This window comes from Ochlerotatus camptorhynchus, unplaced genomic scaffold, assembly GCF_037179485.1.
Source record: "Ochlerotatus camptorhynchus isolate MF236.1 unplaced genomic scaffold, CSIRO-AGI_Acam_v1.1 ptg000244l, whole genome shotgun sequence".
In the NCBI taxonomy this organism is placed as follows: Eukaryota; Metazoa; Arthropoda; class Insecta; order Diptera; family Culicidae; genus Ochlerotatus; species Ochlerotatus camptorhynchus.
This window is the reverse complement of record NW_027040734.1, coordinates 797,744-814,428: the sequence shown is the minus strand read 5'-3', so window position 1 is coordinate 814,428 and position 16,685 is coordinate 797,744. Positions and strand designations below refer to the sequence as shown.

General features: G+C 40.3%; 1 protein-coding gene across 8 annotated transcripts in view; it reads right to left on the bottom strand.

Moving 5' to 3' along the window:
- enc (encore) overlaps positions 1–16,685 on the bottom strand; it is a 207,595-nt gene that overhangs the window by 49,233 nt on the left and 141,677 nt on the right. For 7 of the 8 annotated variants that reach the window (XM_065226065.1, XM_065226066.1, XM_065226067.1 and 4 more), the window contains one exon: positions 7,321–7,916. The exons of the other annotated variant lie outside the window; for it this stretch is intronic. In XM_065226065.1, coding sequence (XP_065082137.1) covers positions 7,321–7,821 — 501 coding nt within the window. In that variant the 5' untranslated portion in view covers positions 7,822–7,916. The remainder of the gene's footprint in view (positions 1–7,320; positions 7,917–16,685) is intronic. 8 annotated transcript variants of the gene reach the window in all.

Below are 16,685 nucleotides of genomic sequence, written 5' to 3'. Positions count from 1 at the left end.
TGAGATGGCTTGGCCTATGGTGAGTACTTGTGATAAAGCAGATTTTCGAGAGAGTTTGCAGTGGAAAATTCTAATGTACCAAACCTGAAATCATTTCCGTGGATAGAAAATTCTTAGGGATGATTTTACCTGAGAAAATTGAATTTCAATTTCTCCCGTAAACCCGGAATTTAACATCCTAAGAAATAGAGGCAGTTCAGGGTATTTTTTTTCGGAATGAAAATCCTAATCGCTTAGGGATGATTCTCACTAAAACAATTTTTGTTGATGACGTGAGACCCGGTGATTCTGGAAAATTCTAAACAAAATACGCGGAACCCATAGCAACGGGATGAAGTACGCAGTGAAATATGTAAAAAGTATCATTATGTGAAACCCAATGTTTCATGGGATGCAGTACGCAGAAATTCCTAATGTGAAAGAAAGCGGAACCTTTCGTTTGGAATGAAGTACGCAGGAAAATATGAGATATTTTAAGCGGAATCCGACGTTTAAGGATGTAGTACGCAGTAAATCTGAACTTAGAGAATGTTAAATGCGGAACCCAACATTTGGGATGAAGTACGCAGAGTGATACTGTGTATATGTATTTCAGTGCGGAACCTGAGTTTTGTGTAGTACGCAGATCACATGAATTTTGATAAAAATACGTCACAGACGTAGTGTAGCTCGTAAAGTACCTTAAAATGCGTGTTTTCTAGGTAAACCAGTTGATCCCTCCGTTTGCCGAAGATGCCGACGGACCAGTGTCTGCCCGCTGGGAGAAGTGGCGTGAACATTTTGAAGCATACCTAGCATGGAAGGACGTTGACAATCAGGAGGAAAAATTCAAATCCCTGATGATGTTCGGTGGACCAGACATCCGGAAAGTGGTCAAGCAAGTTCATGTTGACGAATCACACGCTATGGAGAACCGGTACCACATTGCCATGTCAATGTTGGACGATTACTTTGTACCGAGACTCTCGAAAACGTTCGAACGTCAGAAGTTCCGCGAGATGAAACCAGCTGTAGGTGAAAAGTTTGACACTTTTGTCATCAGACTGAAAAAGCAGGCAGCCTACTGTGATTTTGGAGATCAGCTGGAAAGCATGGTAGCTGACCAAATTATTACAACTACAACGGATGTGAGTCTGAAGAGGAAGTGCCTGGAAAAAGACTTTAACTTCAAGGAGATCGTAGCGATCGGTCGTACCCACGAGTCTGTTCAAATACAGATGAGCGATTTGGACAATCGGAACGGAAACTTACAAAAAGTCAGCGCTGTCGAAACGGAGGCCAATGAAGAGTCAATTTTGAAGGTACGCTCCAAACTCGGAGGACCAAGGCGGTTCAGATGTTTCCGATGCAATGGCAGACATGATTCGAAAGATCCATCGTGTCCAGCCAAATCACTCGAATGCAGAAGTTGTGGTCAAGTGGGACACTTTTCCCGCTGCTGTTTTCTAAAAAGGAAGAAGACCAACGGACAACCGTCCCAGTACAATCGTTTCGGAGCTTCCCGTAAACAAAAGCGATTCGTACGAGAAGTATCTGTAGATGGAACCGAGCGCAACTCAGATGTTCCCACATATGGATGGTATTGTTGCTAATATCAAAATCGATAAAACTGTAACTCCAGTCCGCCAAAGCCTTCGTCGCATACCATTTCCTCTTGAAGAACTGACCTTGAAAAAACTTCGGGAGCTAGAGAAGCAGGACATCATTGAACGTGTCAATGAAGCTTCTGAATGGGTCTCTCCAATGTTAGTAAAGCGTAAAAGCTTCGATGAGGTCAGACTTATTGTAGATCTCCGGGAGGCTAACAAAGCAATAGTTAGAGAAGTCCATCCCCTTCGAACACTCGAGTAAATAACGAAGAAAATCGGAGGAAATCAAATTTTCACTAAACTTGACATTCGACAAGCTTTCCATCAAGTTCTTCTTCGAGAAGATTTTCGATACATCACCACCTTCATTTCCCCCCTTGGTTTATTCCGTTATAAAAGGCTCATGTTTGGACTTTCTGCTGCTCCTGAGTTGTTTCAAAAAGTTATGGAGACGATTTTTGCTGATCTTCCACGGCTTATTATTTTCATCGATGACATTCTGATCCCCGCTAGAAACGAATCTGAGCTTCGTGAAAGAACTTTGATGGTGTATAACAGATTGAAGCAGTACAAGATACTACTGAATGCTGACAAAGTTATCACAGGCGCTAGGGAAATAGACTTCTTGGGTTATCACATTTCTACACAAGGAATTTCAATTTCTAAGATAATCGCAATCGTGTGATCTGTTATGCGTCTAAAACTCTCACTCCGACAGAACAGAAGTATGCGCAGACTGAGCGAGAAGCTTTAGCATTAGTATGGGCTTGTGAAAAGTTTCACTATTATCTTTACGGGAAGTTTTTCCATCTGGTTACGGACCATAAGCCGTTAGTCGTGATTTTTGGAGATCGTCTGAAGTCGTCACCAAGGATTGAACGATGGAAGTTGCGCCTGATGTCCTACGATTTCAAAGTAATGTACCGTCCAGGAAAGAATAACATCGCTGACCCGCTGTCACGACTCTGCCAATCTGTACCAGACAATGGAACTAGCTTTGATGAAGAATCAGAAAGAATCGTACGAATGATAGCTAGTGATGCTTGCCCGTTGGCAATAACCCTTCAGGAAATTGTAACTGCCACAAACTTAGATGAAGAACTGCAAGAACTGATTAAATGGTTACCGTACCCTTCTCGACGTTGGCCTAGAACATTAATGCGTTATGCAAAGATGTCGGGATGCTTCACCAGTGATGGACATTTATTGATGAAAGATCAAAGAATTGTAATTCCTCGAATCCTACAAACCCAAATTTTGAAGCTTGCACACGAACCTCACCTTGGAATTGCAGCAATGAAACGTCGACTACGATCTAAAGTATGGTGGACTAGGATGGACTCTATGATAGAGAAATTCGTCCAATCTTGCACAGGATGTACGCTTGTATCAGAACCTGATACACTTCCTATAACAAGAACCGAGATGCCTAACGGACCGTGGAAGAAAATAGCGGTGGATTTCATGGAAATTCCTGGCGGTTACCATTTGCTTGTAGCGACAGACTACTACCGGGTTGAAGTTGCTATACTTACTTCAATGACAGCAAAAGTAACAGTCACTAAAATGAGGGAAATTTTGCAAGATTCGGCTATCCTATTGAAGTTGTTTGCCATAATGGTCAGCCATTTTCTTCAGCAGAATTCTTGAATTTTTGTCAGACAAATGCAATCTCAATCAAGCATACAGTTCCTTATGCAGCTTTTCAAAATGGATTGGTCGAGAGGCAAAACAGAACTTTATTGAAGACCTTGAAAATAAGCTGTACTATGGGACGTAATTGGCGGTATGATCTACAAGATTTTCTTCACTCTTACCGAGCAACACCTCACAGCATAACAAAGTTTTCACCGTCGGAATTGATGTTTGGGTGGAACATTCGGGATAAAATACCAGGAAACTCAAGACCAGTCAATGAAACTGAAGCAAGAGAAAACGATAGGAAGGCGAAAGAAAAAGGAAGAATGTATGCGGATTCAAAAAGGAGAGCTAAGCAATGCAATATCGATGTTGGAGATTATGTGATTGTGAAAAATTTTGTCAAGAAAAATAAGCTAACAACCACTTTCAACCCAGAACCAAGATTGCAAAGACTCATTTCAGCTAAAATAATGTTTTTCGGAATAATAAAACCAAAAGATGGTATGATGGCATGTTTTACTTGTAACTTACAAGAAGAGGTTACAAAGTATGCGTTGGAAACATAAAACCAGTAAATTTTGCTTTCTATGAGTCTCAATCAGCGATTTGCTGATCGCTGAGTGAGTGAGTGAGTGAGTGAGTGAGTGAGTGAGTTTGTGAAAAAATCGCTGATTGTGACTCTCATGAAGTGAAATAAACAGGTTTAATATGTCAAACACATTCTTTGCAACCTCTTCTTGTATCCTACCAATTCAAAATTTGATCATGGCATCTAATTATTTCATAATTTAGAAAAACATTGTTTTAGCTGAAATGAGTCTTTGCAACCTTGCCCCGAACCTCATCTTGTGATACAACGCGACGGATCACGGCTCCACTTGAAGAACATTAAAAGCAGTGTGATCTCCAATCGACACGTGAACCACACCAAACGAATCCTAAATGCGAATCCCATGATGAAACAGGAGAATGACGCAGATAATCATAAAACCTCTGAGGGCACACAAGAAGAAGATGACATGGGACCAGCCATTCCAACTGCTGCTGAACGTACTACGAATCCAACGGAACAACCCTCTACCAGCCAAACTACTACGGAACCTCAGATAGTCTCACGATGCGATGGTCGAAACGCCCTTTTGAGACTAGCCGAGCTACCAGCAAGCGCTCGAAACATGTACCTAAATACTTAGCAGATTACAAACTTTGAATATATTAAATTTTTAAAATATTAAACGTAAGGAGGGAATGTAGGATCTAAGCAACCATTGATTTTGTAACAACCTTAAAGCATGAGAATAAATATTATTATCAGTTGTACCTCGGACCGAACCAGACGTTTCTACAAACGGAACTATCGATTATATACTTTCATCTCCTCATACATCGTATACAAATTACCACTAATTATTTGAAATTAGCATTTTTAACTATGTAAATCGTTAACTTCCGGCAGGAGTACTTCAAACAAATAGCTAAAGTACAAACAGTTTAGGTAAATTTTTTGAGACATTTTAAATCATTTTCTGTGAAAAAATATCCAAAAAGCTTACTAACTAAATATTCAAAAAAATTACCAAAAGTTAGTGTTCTAAGATTTTTGTCAATTTTCAAGTGTCGGTGATTTTAAACATTCCATCTGGCTGCACCTTCTTATGTACGGAAACCCACTTTTTCTTCATGTCTTCCTCACATTTGACCTCCTTGGGATGCTTCCGTAGTGCCTGCTTCATAATAGCTCAGTATTTTTTTCGATGGGCCTTAGTTCCTTAGAGGAAGAAATACTACCGCGTATTGTTACGAATCAGGTTCTGCCCCCCTTTCGAGTGATTTTCACTTCCATTTGAATAATTAATCATCAACAACCACGCATCCTTCTGTCACCCTGCTACACCGCCTTCCTACTGAGAACCATACATGCTTCTAATAGTTCAATACCGTACATCCGAGGTACACCTGTTCGAAGAAATTGGTCATGCTGGCAAACTATGATGTGGAATGTATTGTTACTGCTAGTGCCATTGTTATCTCTCATCGATCAGTCTACCTTTCAGCATGAACCATGATTCACTTAGGACAACCAACAGCTAATGGATTCTTTCTCAGCTCTCTCAACCGTGCAGCGATTATTATCCTTTGACATTGTGTATGGTAGTTAGGTTACATTAGGATTCACCTTCGGAACCTTTTTTCAAGGGCGTTTCGATTCAATGGCATTTTCAGCGAAAGGGCATAGTTCAGGGCGCCGTGAGTCTGGCTTGTTCAAATTTGTGCGGCATAGTTGCATTAGGAGCTTAACGTAGTTTATGGCAGTGACAATCGTGTGCTGTGTGTCTGTGTCGCGGGAAAGGGACTGCTACTTTGTACCAACTGGAACTTTTCAATTAACCACAGTTCCTTAGAAAGCGGTTGCAGAGATTCTGTTTCGACTTTCTGTAAATCACGGTGCCTAAGCCTTCGACTATAAATTAGTAGTATTTTCAAAATTATAACTTTTAAACTTGTTCTTTCCACCCGACATAACTTGGGAAAAGTTATAGTGGGATTTCCCCCACATTGTGTTCGCTGTGCTGCACATGCCAATGAACCACTTTTTGTCACGCACTTGCTGTTGGAATTTATTGATCATAAATGGCGGTGTTGCTTGACAGTGCTGGTGCCGCCGTTGTTGGTTCTAAACCAAGACAAAATCGAACCGGTATCTTTTATAGCAAAAGCAGAGGGTGAAGCACCATGATGGCATGCAATATTGCCTACAAATGAAAAAAAAAAAACGACTAATGCGCCCCCTATGTTAAATCGCCCAAAACAGTATCAAGTAGGTAGGTTTTCGTAGCATTTCGGCGTCACCCGTCGTTCGTTGGGAGTACCACGAAGTGAGGGTTCGATTCCCGCTCCAGTCGGTGCAACTTTTCGCATCCCGGAAATTTCCCTACTGGTCTACTGGGTGTTGTGTGTATGTCCGTTGTCTAGTGTCAAGTGTTCAGTCTGTGCAACCTCTGGTTGAAGACGGTGTCAATTGTCTTTAATATGGACATTCATTTATGGGCAGACATAGCATTCTAGGAAACGCATGGTCGTTATCATGAGTTGTGAGAGGCATCCTCAGAATAGGTATCTCCACTGTGAACCATGAGAAGGTGTCTTTCAATAGAAAATGTACTTGACTGGATAACACAGCTCTCTATTCATGCGGCACACTTTGTCACCCCCTGGCACCTTCCCTGATGCCCAAAAATATTCAAGTAGGGTAGAGCGCTACTTTGTCGTAATCGCTCATTTCCGTTCTATCGAGCAGAAAACGACAATAATAGCAATGACTTCACCGTGCACAATTCAATAATACATTTGTTGCGATCCCTTAGCTCATAAGCTACAACACAAAGCACATTAAAGTGCATTGTATGAATATTTACACTCATTGTCCTCACAACAAAAGAAGCGCTCCTAGCGAATCCACTTTTTCTCTTTATCAAATCCAATAGATCGAAAAGGTGAACAAATTTAGAAGTCATCTTCGATATAAAAATTCCATGTTTTGTTCAAACCCGTTCAAAAAAGAGAGCTAAAGTGCGGGTTGTGCTGAATAGGACGAGAATGAGACCAACAACCCTACATATGTCGTCCGTCCTTCGTAATGGGAAGCACAAATAAGAACCGAAAAGGTAAACGGTTTCGATGAATTAACTATTCATGTGGAGAGGAGTGAGTGAGATCAGGTGTAATTTCTGCCGAACAAGGAGACAGCTTCAAGACAAGGCAATCGTGATTGACAACCGTAGCTAATGGACAGACTGAAGGCGACCCGACACGATGATGATTGCACGGTCTGTATGAAGGTAACCGTCGTCGAGAGAGTCGTAAGTGGTTGTCACGTTTCCCATGAACAGATGTTTTCTTTTCGGAAACCGAGTTTTCCCCTGAAACGGGCTTTTTCCACCAATTCAATGGAATTGAATATGTATTTGGTGTTTGAATAAACGCTTCCAAGGTTAAATAACGCTTTGAAGTCCCGGTTGCTAAGAGTGCTCATCAAAGTAAGGTTTGCTGAAAGCTTAAAAACACACACACTAACAAACGAAACACATACCCGTTGTCTGCCGCCGAGGCTGGTCTGTCGATTGAGTGAATCCACCGCTACTGACGCCGCCGCCGCCGCTGCTGCTGCTTGGCTTAGATCCACCGAAGAAAGCTCTTTCTGTGCATTCGTACAAGACGCGGACGCGGATGACGACGACGCTGGTGACGCCACGGAACTGACTATCGCTGCCGCGGGCACTGTCGTCACACCAGTCGCCGCCGCTACGGTTGCCATACTACAACTGTTGTTGTTGTTGTTACTATTACTATGGCTAATCGCCAATGATGGCGAGGAGGGCGATGACGACGACGGTGGCGGCGGACAGGGATGGCAGGATGTGGAAGTGCTCGGTGAGGGTGAAGATGATGGTGGTTGTGCAGCTACTGAAGCAATGCCGATGCTGCTGCTGCAACCGATGGGGGCGGATGGTGCTGTGCCGATGATGATGCTGTTGTTGTTGTTGTTATTGTTCGGTAACACGACGGCGACTTGTGCGGGACCTGTACTCATGGTCTGCGAGGAGCGTTTGCTTTTCTTGCTTTTCTTTTGCTTGCTTTGCTTGATGCTAGTAGTATTTTTCTTATTGGTTAATGAAAGGAAAATATCTGCAACCGAGAAAGAAACAAGAGAAGAGAAAAAGAAAGAAACAAAACGGATAGAGATGAGCACATTTATAAACTTGGTGAGCGAGTGAGCGGTGGACAATGGGATCTTTTATGTTTGAGTTTTCACACGTCCGTTGGGGAAGGGTGCGGTGTGAGCTTGAGTGAGTGAGGTGTTAAGCAGTGCTATTCATGTGTAATTAGTGCATAAAAAAGCTAAAAGAGTAACCTAAAGGGTGGATTAGATTGGCTTTGGCGGCATTTAGCTGATACTGGTGCTTGAATAATGCGCTAAGGAGATACATTGGTGATATTTGTCAGATTTTAGATAACAGACACAGGGTGGCCACTGAATTTAAGATTTTTTGTCTCGAGTGCTCTACATATTTTATAGGGTTTTTTTTTCATTTTCGAGTTTTTTTTTTTGAAGTTAGGCCGGAACAAATCTCAAGTTTTTCTTTTGTCAACCTTTGTCCCTTCAAAAGTTTGGAATATCAAATAAAAAAATCAGTGTATATTTATTTTTCATGCACTCCCTCGCTCGTTCCTTTATTGCCATAATTTAAGCACTGTGTAGAAGTGTAGATTCAATAATGATTAATTGTTGTTAAGTTGTTGTTAACAAACTTTTATTTGCAACCCAGTCGAGTAGAACAATTTTCGCGTTCGGAAAGCGTCGTATGACAATAACACGGAACATCACGGACTCCTGGAGCTGCTCCGATTTGGCTTCCCACTCGTCTAGGAAACAGATAAAGCGATACAAAGAACAGGATCGTTCCTTGGTTCTTATTCGCTAATTCATTTAGGTCTCTTTGGGTATCACCTTGTTCTTTTGCAGAATTTTTAAATACATTGGTACATAGACCATACATAGACCAGAACGGCATGCTAGGTCCTTGAGATCGGATTAGCCGGTTTCAGTTGTTGAAAACAGATTTCATCGAACATCATTCATAATCTTGTTTGGCAACTCACCGCCTTCAATCTGCAGGGTGTCCATTCAAATCCATTTTTTCAATTCCCGGTTATTTAATAATAAACCAAACTCCCAACATCACCTCCGCCTTAAAAAAAGGCGTTCAAAAATAACCGTTCAGAGATAATCATATAAATTTTTGAACAGAATTGCTTCACAATAACGGGTGGCAACTAAAATTTTGGAATTTCTTTCTCAAGCTGTCAAAAAAGACAAACATACTTGAAGAAGATCTGATTTATTAAAATTAAAGATACATTGTCCATTGTTGAAAAAAATTAATGAACATTTGAAAACGGTCCGTAATCGGATGTTCGGCGAAGCTTCCGTTTGATGTCGGAACAGGAGCGTTGTACGGCCTTCATGTCAACTTTGCGAATGCATCTCCTGATTCTACCAATCAACTGTTTGCAATTCGTGGCTCTCCAGTTATTTTTGTACACCAAGGAGCTCAAAACCCCGAAGAAATCTTCGATTGGGCGACACTGAGGCAGATTTGTCGGGTTGTGGTTTTTGGGTACAAATGGGATCGAATGGGTATTCAGGAACGATTGTGTTTTTTTGGCGTAATGCGATGACGCTTTATCCGGCCAAAACACGTATTGTCCATCAGCATGATGTTTTTGTAGAAACGGGATCAAAATTTTCTTCAAACATTCGTTCTGGTACACATATTGATTGATTGCCAAACCAGAGGGCTTGAACCATGGCTTAGAAATGCCTTTCTCTGAAATTTTTGCGTCCATAATTTTGGCTGGTCTTCCACTACCTTGCTTGCGAGCAGTTTTTGGGGATCTTAGGATATGGTAAACAGTCGAAGCCGCAACATTTTCGCTTTTAAAATGTTGTACCGTATACTTTTTGCCGAGATTTCTGTGCAGTTCGTAGAACTGTACAACGCGCTCGCGAAATACTTCTTGTTTCGACGGCATTTTGAGCAAAACTGAGCAAGCATAAACAAAACAGAAAATACTTGCAGAAAGAGGAGAGAGAGAGCTAACACATACACACTCTTATTTCTCTCTGAGCTCGTTTGTTGTTGAGCATAGAGGCCTCGAAAAAAATCCAAAATTTTAGTTGCCACCCGTTACGTCTACTTTATAGAAAAAAAAAACAAAATGAGATGAGATTTGCATTAACATGTTGATGATCTATATCTCAAAAATCTCATGGAATCATGAATTCGTATATAATCAAAGAGTTTCACCGAAAAAAATGAGCCTACATTTTGTTTTGGTATGTCGGAAAAAGCATATATCAAGACCTGAGAATGAGAAACCCAGTATTAAAAGTTCTTCAAATCTTCATGGAGTTAAGATCTTGTAGTTCTATAAGTCAAATAACATGTGTTCATAAATTATTTATCATTCTCGAAATTGTTCTGGCGATATTTTATAGTTTAATCGAAATCTTGTTTCTTGTCCACTCCGAATTTTTGAGCATTTTGTACATCATTTAAAATTATTAATTGTGTTTAAAAATACCATTTTTGGATTATCCAAACCATCCCGAATATCTGATCTTGAAGTTCTACAGACTCAACAAACAAGGTGTACGAAGATTCGGCTTAATGATAGAATGGTTAAACCTTCGTGAAGCACCTTAATATCATTGATTTGGTTTAATGGGTTTTCCAAAATACCTGGACACACCAAAAGAAATTCTAAAAAAATACTAGGTAAGCTATCGTGGTAGAAATAACAACAAAACCACCATTTGCACCGTGCGTGAACAGATTGTGAGTGAGAGCAATACGTGCAATAATTTTGAGGATTTTTAGATACTTTACTGTGGTAAAGACATATGAAAGCTGTAAACAGATGTGTAACCAAGAGAATATAATGGTGTATGTGATATAAAATTTATTGATTCCAAGTAACATTGCAAGTTGTGTCCAGCCCACCGTAGTCACCCAATTTTTATACTCGACCTACATTTCTTAACTTACAAACCTGCTGCAATGCTACTTAATGATACAATGCTTTTCTACAGTGATTTAACAATTTCCGAGCTAAATCCTAAATTTTTAGACGTGAGGATTCAAAAATCCTAATTGAGGTGACACTTTTCAAAGCAGATTCAAAACTGAGTGTGAACTTTTTTGAAGTTAGTTCAAACTTTCGCATAAGTCATCAACGTTTTTCTAACTAAGCCTAAACTTTTCTGTTACGTTATTCAATCCTTTTTAAAGTTGTCAAAGCATTCCTGAACTGATCCAATATATTCCGAACCCGAGCTTTAAAGAATTGGTTTCGAATTTTCTGGAATGAGGCCACATTAGCTGATTTAATCCCTTTCCTAAATGAATCCAGGGTTTCCTGCATTGATTCAACTTTTTCCGAACTGAATTCAAACTTGTCAGAACGGGTTTCACAGTTTCCTAAGTAAGCCCCAGATTTTTGCTAACTGCTTTGGCATTTGGAAAGGACAAAATCTTGTTTAGGTCATCTAGCTGTCCATAAAGCGTGAAAAGTCCAACTTTTTCTGAAGTGATTCAATACCTTCCTTAGGGAGTCCAAACTTTTCTGTTGAGTTATTGAATTATATTCAATGTTAGTCTGAGCTTTTCTGAAGTGATTTAACTAATTTTTAACGTATATCGTTTTCGTTTTTGCGGTGTAGCTACACCGGTGTTACACCACCGTACACCGAAAAAACTCAGGGGTAGCTATCGGTTGCACTCTTGTTTACAAACAAATGATGAAAAATCCATCTCAGAATACCCTTGAAACTCTTCTCACAGTTCCATTTTTATTCTATTGGAATTCTTCTTGGAATTTCATTCGAATTCTTTAGGATTCTACTGGAATTAGCGCCAGAAATCGCCCCAGAATTCCTTTACTATTCGCTGAGTCTGGAGACCTTTCTAGTTCACGGGATTTGCTTAAATAATTTATCAGAACTTAATTTAAAAACTTGTTAAAATTTGGACCAAGAATCCCCATCCAATCATTTTAGAATTTTTTTCAGAACTCTCGTTACAATGCACTTGGAGTGCGTCTCTCAACTATCTTGGAATTCTTCCAAAAATTGTTTTGGAGCTGAATTTTGCGTTTTTAATCATGTAATATCAAAAGTGAAGCTCGTCCCAGGACCGAATTTTTCACCTCCGCTTAAGCCTTAAAACAGTTTTAAGATTCAAGCGGAGGTGAACAAATCGACCCTCAGAGCACCTAAATTTACAAGAGACTTTCGTAGTGTGTAGTTTGGCATTCTTCTCTGTAATATCTTGGTATTATCCGTAGAATTCCTTTGATATTCACTTCGAATTTTCTTTGGAATTTTCATTTTATATTTCTAGATAACTCATTGAAGACTTCTGAAAATCTAGCATAGACCAATATCCTTGAAAAGTTTCCAAGGTGCAGTATTTATTTTCGAGAAAAGGAAGTTTATTTTCCCCTATTTGTCTTCGAAATTCAAAACTATTCCAAGTTTGTTTCCCGGTGTTTTAAAATTCCACGAATTTGTCCAGTTATAATTGTTTATTCTTTGACAGATATGCATATTTCGTCATAACAACAGGGTGAGGAAAAAATATCCGTGTTTTATTCTCTCAGTGTATAGTTCGATTTTGACAGATGCTGAAATGAGCACACCTCTGCCAATTGAGACCTTGATACATAATAAACAAACGCTTGTAGTTTCGTTTGCATTGGTTCACGTGTATTGCCGTAATGAAGTCCAGTCCACTACGGAGTGCGGTAATTATGCTTTATAAACAAGGAATTCGTCCGGCACGTATTGCAAAAATATTGCAAATGCCTTTGCAAACAGTTCGGGATGCTACAAAACGGTACCATGAACTCGGAAATTTGGAAGATCGTTTAGGAAGAGGCAGAAAAAGAAGTGCGAGAACCCCTCAGAACCGGAACATACTTCGTCTTAGGATTAATCGAGATTCTAAAGGGTGTCCACGATGAAATTGCCACACTATGAAATTGCTCTAACTTTTTAACCGTTGGGTAGAATTTAATGAAAATTTGGGTGGATTTAGTTCATAGTGCATTATTTACATCCTGCAAGTTTTAAAGTCCTGTGATCAAAACTCGCGGAAATGGAGTCGAAAGAACAGCTCGTGCGTGATAAAATCTTGCGCATTCATCACGAGAACAAGGATCTCTCGCATCGTTCCATCGCTAAAACGTTGGGAATCGCGAATTCCACGGTGTCGCGAGTGATAAAGCGGTTCGAGGAACGGTTGACCACCGATCGGAAGCCCAGAAGTGAAGGAAAAAGTATTCCGTACAACACCAAAAATCACAACCGCGTAGTTGGGGCCTTCAACCGAAATCCGAACGCCTCCGTTAGGGATGTGGCTAAGAAGCTGCACCTAAGCCGAAGTTTTGTCCAGAAGGCCAAAACTAAGGCTGGGCTTCGAACGTTCAAGGTACAAAAGGCCCCTAATCGCGACGAGAAGCAGAACAAGTCCGCCAAAACCCGTGCCAGGAAGTTGTACCTCAACATGCTGACGAAAGTTGAATGCTGCATCATGGACGACGAAACATATGTGAAGGCCGACTTCAAACAGATCCCCGGCAACCTGTTTTTCATGGCCAAGGATAAGTTCAGCGTTCCGGAGCATGTCCGCACTCAGAAGATGTCCAAATTTGCGAAGAAATTCCTGGTTTGGCAAGCCATCTGCACGTGCGGGAAGCGGAGGGCACCTTTCGTGACCCAGGACACGATGAACGGACAGGTGTACATAAAAGAGTGCCTCCAGAAGCGGCTGCTTCCTCTCCTGAAGGCCCAAAACGTCCCAACAATCTTCTAACCGGATTTGGCCTCATGCCACTACTCCAAGGACGTGCTGAAGTGGTATGCGGACAATAAGGTCAATTTCGTGCCGAAAATGTTCAACCCTCCCAACACTTCAGAGCTCCGCCCCATCGAGAAGTACTGGGCGATTATGAAGCAGCACCTTCTTAAACGACCTAAGGTAGTGAAGACAGTCGAGGAACTGAAGAAAGTATGGGTTTACATGCAAAAAACGGTTGATTCACAGGTTGTGCAGAATCTTATGGCCGGGGTTAAGGCCAAGGTGCGGGCATTTGCATATGGACTGTAAATAAAATACGAATAAAATGGTAAAATGAAGTTTAATAGTTATTTCTCAATCCCTAAAAATTTGATGGCAATCGGATGAAAACTCGAATTTTGCGAATCAATTTTGTGTGTGGCAATTTCATCGTGGACACCCTTTAGACGGACTATCCGATTTAGGATTGCATTCTTACAAATTTTCGAAGAACCATTATCTAAATGACCGGATGATAAGGAATTGGTACCAAAAATCCAAGATTTTATTGAAGGATTTCGGCAATGGACGGCAGATTTTCACTGTTGAGCAATACCACAACCACCAAAACGATAGCCAGCTATTGCCAAAGGGTTCTTCTAACCGTACGAATGTTGCCAGATCACATCATCCAGCTTCGGTGATGGTTTGGGCGGGAATTACGGATTCGGTAAAACTCCCTTAATATTTATCGAAAAAGGCGTCAAACTCAACCAAATAGTCTACCAGAAGCTGCAGACGGACACAGTTGCACCTTGGGCACGTACGCATTTCGGTAACAACGATTGGACAATTCAACAGAATTGGGCACCATCGCATGGAGCGAAAAAGACACTGAAGCTTTATAGCAAACTTTTTCCTAGATATTTGACAAAAGATGAATGGCCTTCAAACTCTCCTGATTAAAATCCAATGGACTATTCCGTCTGGTCTATTCTTGAGTCCAGAGCCTGTATGTACTAAGTCACACATATCTTTAGATCAAGTTTGACAAAAGTCTGGGATAGTGTCTGTGTAGGAACTAACTCCATCGACGATAATTTCCCTAAGAGGTTGAAAGCGTGTGTACGAGTCAAAATAGCACATTTTGAGAAATGGTTGTAAAAATCATAAACTATGTTGGTGTACCTACATTTCCCATTAATATGTTAAAATTCAATACACATGCAATAAAGTTACGACTAAATCATCATTATTATTCCTCACCCTGTACTGTAGACTTCTTTAGTGCAAAGTACTTAATTTAAACATTTTGATGATTTTTTTCACACCCTATATTGGATGGCAAAAAGTGAGTTTAGTGACTATTTTTACGAAAATAGTGACTTTAGTGACTTTTTGGAGTAAAAAGTGACTTTTTAGTGACTGACATAAAAATAGTGACCAAGCCACTAAAAAGTGACATGCTACCAGCCCTGCTTAGTCTCTACTGCTGCCACTGCTTGTACTTAGAAAGGTAGGCAGTGAATTTAGAAGAACTAAAATGCCGGAAATGCAACGAGTGACACAGATACTGACGGAATTTAATTAATCAAGCTATCAAAATATGTGTAACTGATTTGTGGAGTTGTGTTAAGCTTAAAGAAGGCTTGTTCAACTTTGGGATCAGCTAACTTATTGAGGTTGGATTACGGGGATACAATTCGCTTCATGCACTACTAATCAACTATATATTCAGTCTAATGTCAATCAGCTTTGTACACCTTAAATCAACCAATAATCAGCTTCTGTTCTTACTGTTCAGCTTGAATTGTTACTTGGGTACTTTTCTTAATTCTTAATGGCATACCAAAGAATATTTCAATTGCATTGAAAAGAAAATAATGAAGATACATTAAAACACATCTCGCGAGAATAAAAAAAAAATACAATTCCGAGACATTTATGGAGAAAAGAGGGTACTCTCGATATTAAAAAAAAAAATCATGACATTATTGATGGGAATCTTGAAAGCAAAAGTAATTCTGATGACATTTTTAAATCATCCCAAGAAAACCTGATCATAGTATAATCCATGTTCACCATGATCCGTGCCACTTTCGAGTCGTGGCTCGACCCATGAAGTGAACCGTCACAATCAATTGAGTGATGCAGGTTAATCCTGAGCAATTTTCATTTTAATTTCATCACTTTCATCACCAACACAAAGAGCCGATTGCAAGCATTATCGCTCTATCAACTTCGGTACACCTCAGCCAGATCCGTCTATTTTAAACCATAAACTCGCTTACAAACACTGCACAGCGTCAGCCACGGCTTCTATCCTCTCGATATTTAATGTACACCATGCATTATATAAATCATAATCCCTTTTTAATTGCACTCGTAAATTCGTGATTTGTGTATAGACGACTCTCTATCCCTGTCTCTTCCCTATTGGAACCCATCTCTCAGCGGGGAAACTGCGCAGTGGATTTCAGCAAATTTAATGAGAATATCATGCCTCTGCTGTTTTAGCATTTATTTTTTATTCATCCCATGTTCAAAGCCGGAAAGCATTTCCCAATCAATAGCGCAGGGGAGCTTTCAGTGCGCAATCTACTGATGACGATGATGATGATGGTGGTGGTGGTGGCACTAATTTAATGATGCATCATAATTTTATGACACATCCGCTTTCTCCCACCGCTTTCCCTACTGCACTCCGGTCAGGGTTGGCAAATTGTATCCTTAATCAAAGACTTCACATGGATTTTACCGAAACCATTGCATTTTGTTGCTTACCGTAAATCGTTTAAATTTAAAACAAAAAATCATGATTGCTTTGTCATTGACAAATGATATGGCAGCTAATGATAGGTTCATCCCAAAACTGTCATTTTCACATGACGGTCCGGAAATTTGCCAGCACTGACTTGGGTGGAAAAAGGTGTACATAATTATCAATGCATTAACGATGTTGGCTCAATTTATTGATCAAGGATACTGCGTAACGAACGGCCATGGCCAAAGAGATTAATGAAGTTGATCCGTGCTGCACCCGGTTGGACTTGGT